Source organism: Rhagoletis pomonella, unplaced genomic scaffold (assembly GCF_013731165.1).
Source record: "Rhagoletis pomonella isolate Grant_MI unplaced genomic scaffold, Rhpom_1.0 Rhpom_scaffold_00008, whole genome shotgun sequence".
NCBI lineage: Eukaryota > Metazoa > Arthropoda > Insecta > Diptera > Tephritidae > Rhagoletis > Rhagoletis pomonella.
In genome coordinates, this window is record NW_023458562.1 from 47,986,940 (window position 1) to 47,989,160 (window position 2,221).

Consider the following 2,221-nt stretch of genomic DNA (forward strand, 5'->3'; position numbering starts at 1 on the left):
AACTGGACAATAAAAATAAAGCGTAAGAATCTTTAAATAGTGCCTGAGTACAGTCGTTGAAGCAGCAAAATTTTTTACGTTTTCTTGTAGTGCAGGACAAATGCAGGCAATAATGGCGTAAGGGAGAAATCAAAATCACAAGCGAAATTCCTGGTACTGTGTCCTGAGCATAAAAATGGACGAAATTGAATACCTGGAGGAGTACGAAGACTTAATTCTACCAAGTAAGTGAAAATGTCTTAATGTTAAGTCGAAAGAAAGCATTATTGAATACCACTAATATATGTATATACATATGTGTGTATGCATCATAAAAAAAAAAAAAATAATGGGTCTGCTTTCCCAGCAATGAGTTCTCACTCCGCCGCTACGAAAAGCCGCGCAACTAGCAACGTTGCAAGCATGGCAGAAGATGAGGATTCTTCTTCTATAGACCAAGATATATTTGAAAGTTTATTTGATGATCACTCTGACGACGAGTCCATTATGCAAAAGAAAGGTAGGACTTTCTTTCTATTTTTTATTTATTTATCATTATCATGTTTGCGACAATGGGAAGTTAACGAAATTTTTCATTAGTGCCCGCGAAGTTGAGCCAGCGCGGTGAACGTATTTCTCAAATGTCTCGCATATCAATGGATTCGATCGATTTACTTGTGAAAGATTTAGGTAGATATAATCTTTTTTTTTATAAGTTCGGACTCGCCATGTACCGAAAATAAATATGCTCGTTTTTATGACCAATTCTAGGTGAACCGCTTAATGCAGATGGTTCGAAAGCAGCTAATAAACCAATACCGAAGCCGAGTAATACAAAAATCACCCAACCCAGTAAAATCACACAAAAAGGTATTTTCGCCAAAAATTTACATAGTTCCTGGATTAATCGTATGTTCATTTATATTTTCGTTATTATTGTGTTTAGCTCCAACAACAACTACCGCCAATATAAAAAGCACAGGCACCCCAACGCCTGCCTCTGGCGATAATAATAAAATGTCAAACAAATCAGAAGCAACTGAACGCAATTCCAAAACCAAGTCTGTAGCCACGGTAAGGCCAACAGTGCAACAAAGCTCGGCGCCAACACCATCAAAACAGACAAATGAAAATTCCGTAAGTTTTATATGTAAATACATACGCTGGCGGAAACGACTTTCTTTTTCAAGTTTTGACCATCTGTTTGTATTTATTATTGTTAATTTATTTTTTTTTGGAAAATGTAGTGCATGTACAACAACAAATCAAATAACTCAAAGCTTTAAACTATGTTTAAGTTTTATAATATTTTTTTAGGAAAATATAGTACATGTACAACAACAAATCAAATAACTCAAAACTTTAAGCTTTGTATAAGATTTATAATAATTCGACGAAGTTCGAGATATGAACATCGAAATCTCAAACTTTTTAATTGGAATTTTAGAAATAATTTGGGTATGAAGTTTTACTGCCCATTCAATTTCAGAAGTTTGAAATTTTGATGTCAATTTTTGGAACTTCGTCGAATTAATATAAATCTTGTACAAAGTTTAAAGCTTTAAGTTAAATGATTTTTGTTGTAGCAAGCACTATATTTTCCTTAAATAAATTTAAGATAATAAATAAAAACATGAAAAAGAAAATCGTTTATAATTATCGGGCCATCAGTGTAATAAATTCATATGTACATATGTTGTTTTTATGCTAAAATTTAAATTACTATTTTTAAAGAATGATAGTACGACAAATCGTGCGCCACCTACCAGTACAAGTGGCCACAAATCAAGTGCAAAAGTAACAAGTGGTGCCCAAAACTCATCCAAGCGCACACCGACACCTACGACTGCCTCCACGTCGCGTAAACAAATTTCGGCCCCTACTTCAACAACCGCAAGCACTAGCAGTGCACCAGGTAGCAGCAAAAGTACTGCCTCAGTTGTAGCGGCACCACCAAAGCGGACAATTGAACGCTCCCAAACTACTATAATAAAACCGGAGAAGCCGCAAATTAAGGATCCTGCAGAAGATCCTTTGAGTAAGTGGAAGCTACTTAGTTAAGTTTTATTTATTTTTGAATAAAGTCGGAAAACTGCGATTGTTTTTAATATTTACTTTATTTTATAATTGTGATTTTTATGTAAATGTGTATTTTAACCTTTTTTTTATTTACATGTGTTTGAGATTTTGGTTTATATCGTTACCTTAATTCACAAAGGACCCAACTAACACTTTTTTGAAA

General features: G+C 34.0%; 1 protein-coding gene across 4 annotated transcripts in view; it reads left to right on the top strand.

Annotated features, from left to right (window-relative positions):
• LOC118745036 (mucin-17) overlaps positions 1-2,221 on the top strand; it is a 28,329-nt gene continuing 26,108 nt past the window's right edge. For all 4 annotated transcript variants that reach the window (XM_036478563.1, XM_036478565.1, XM_036478564.1 and 1 more), the window contains exons 1-7: positions 1-22; positions 91-224; positions 347-499; positions 580-669; positions 751-849; positions 926-1,116; positions 1,714-2,017. In XM_036478563.1, coding sequence (XP_036334456.1) covers positions 176-224; positions 347-499; positions 580-669; positions 751-849; positions 926-1,116; positions 1,714-2,017 — 886 coding nt within the window. In that variant the 5' untranslated portion in view covers positions 1-22; positions 91-175. The remainder of the gene's footprint in view (positions 23-90; positions 225-346; positions 500-579; positions 670-750; positions 850-925; positions 1,117-1,713; positions 2,018-2,221) is intronic.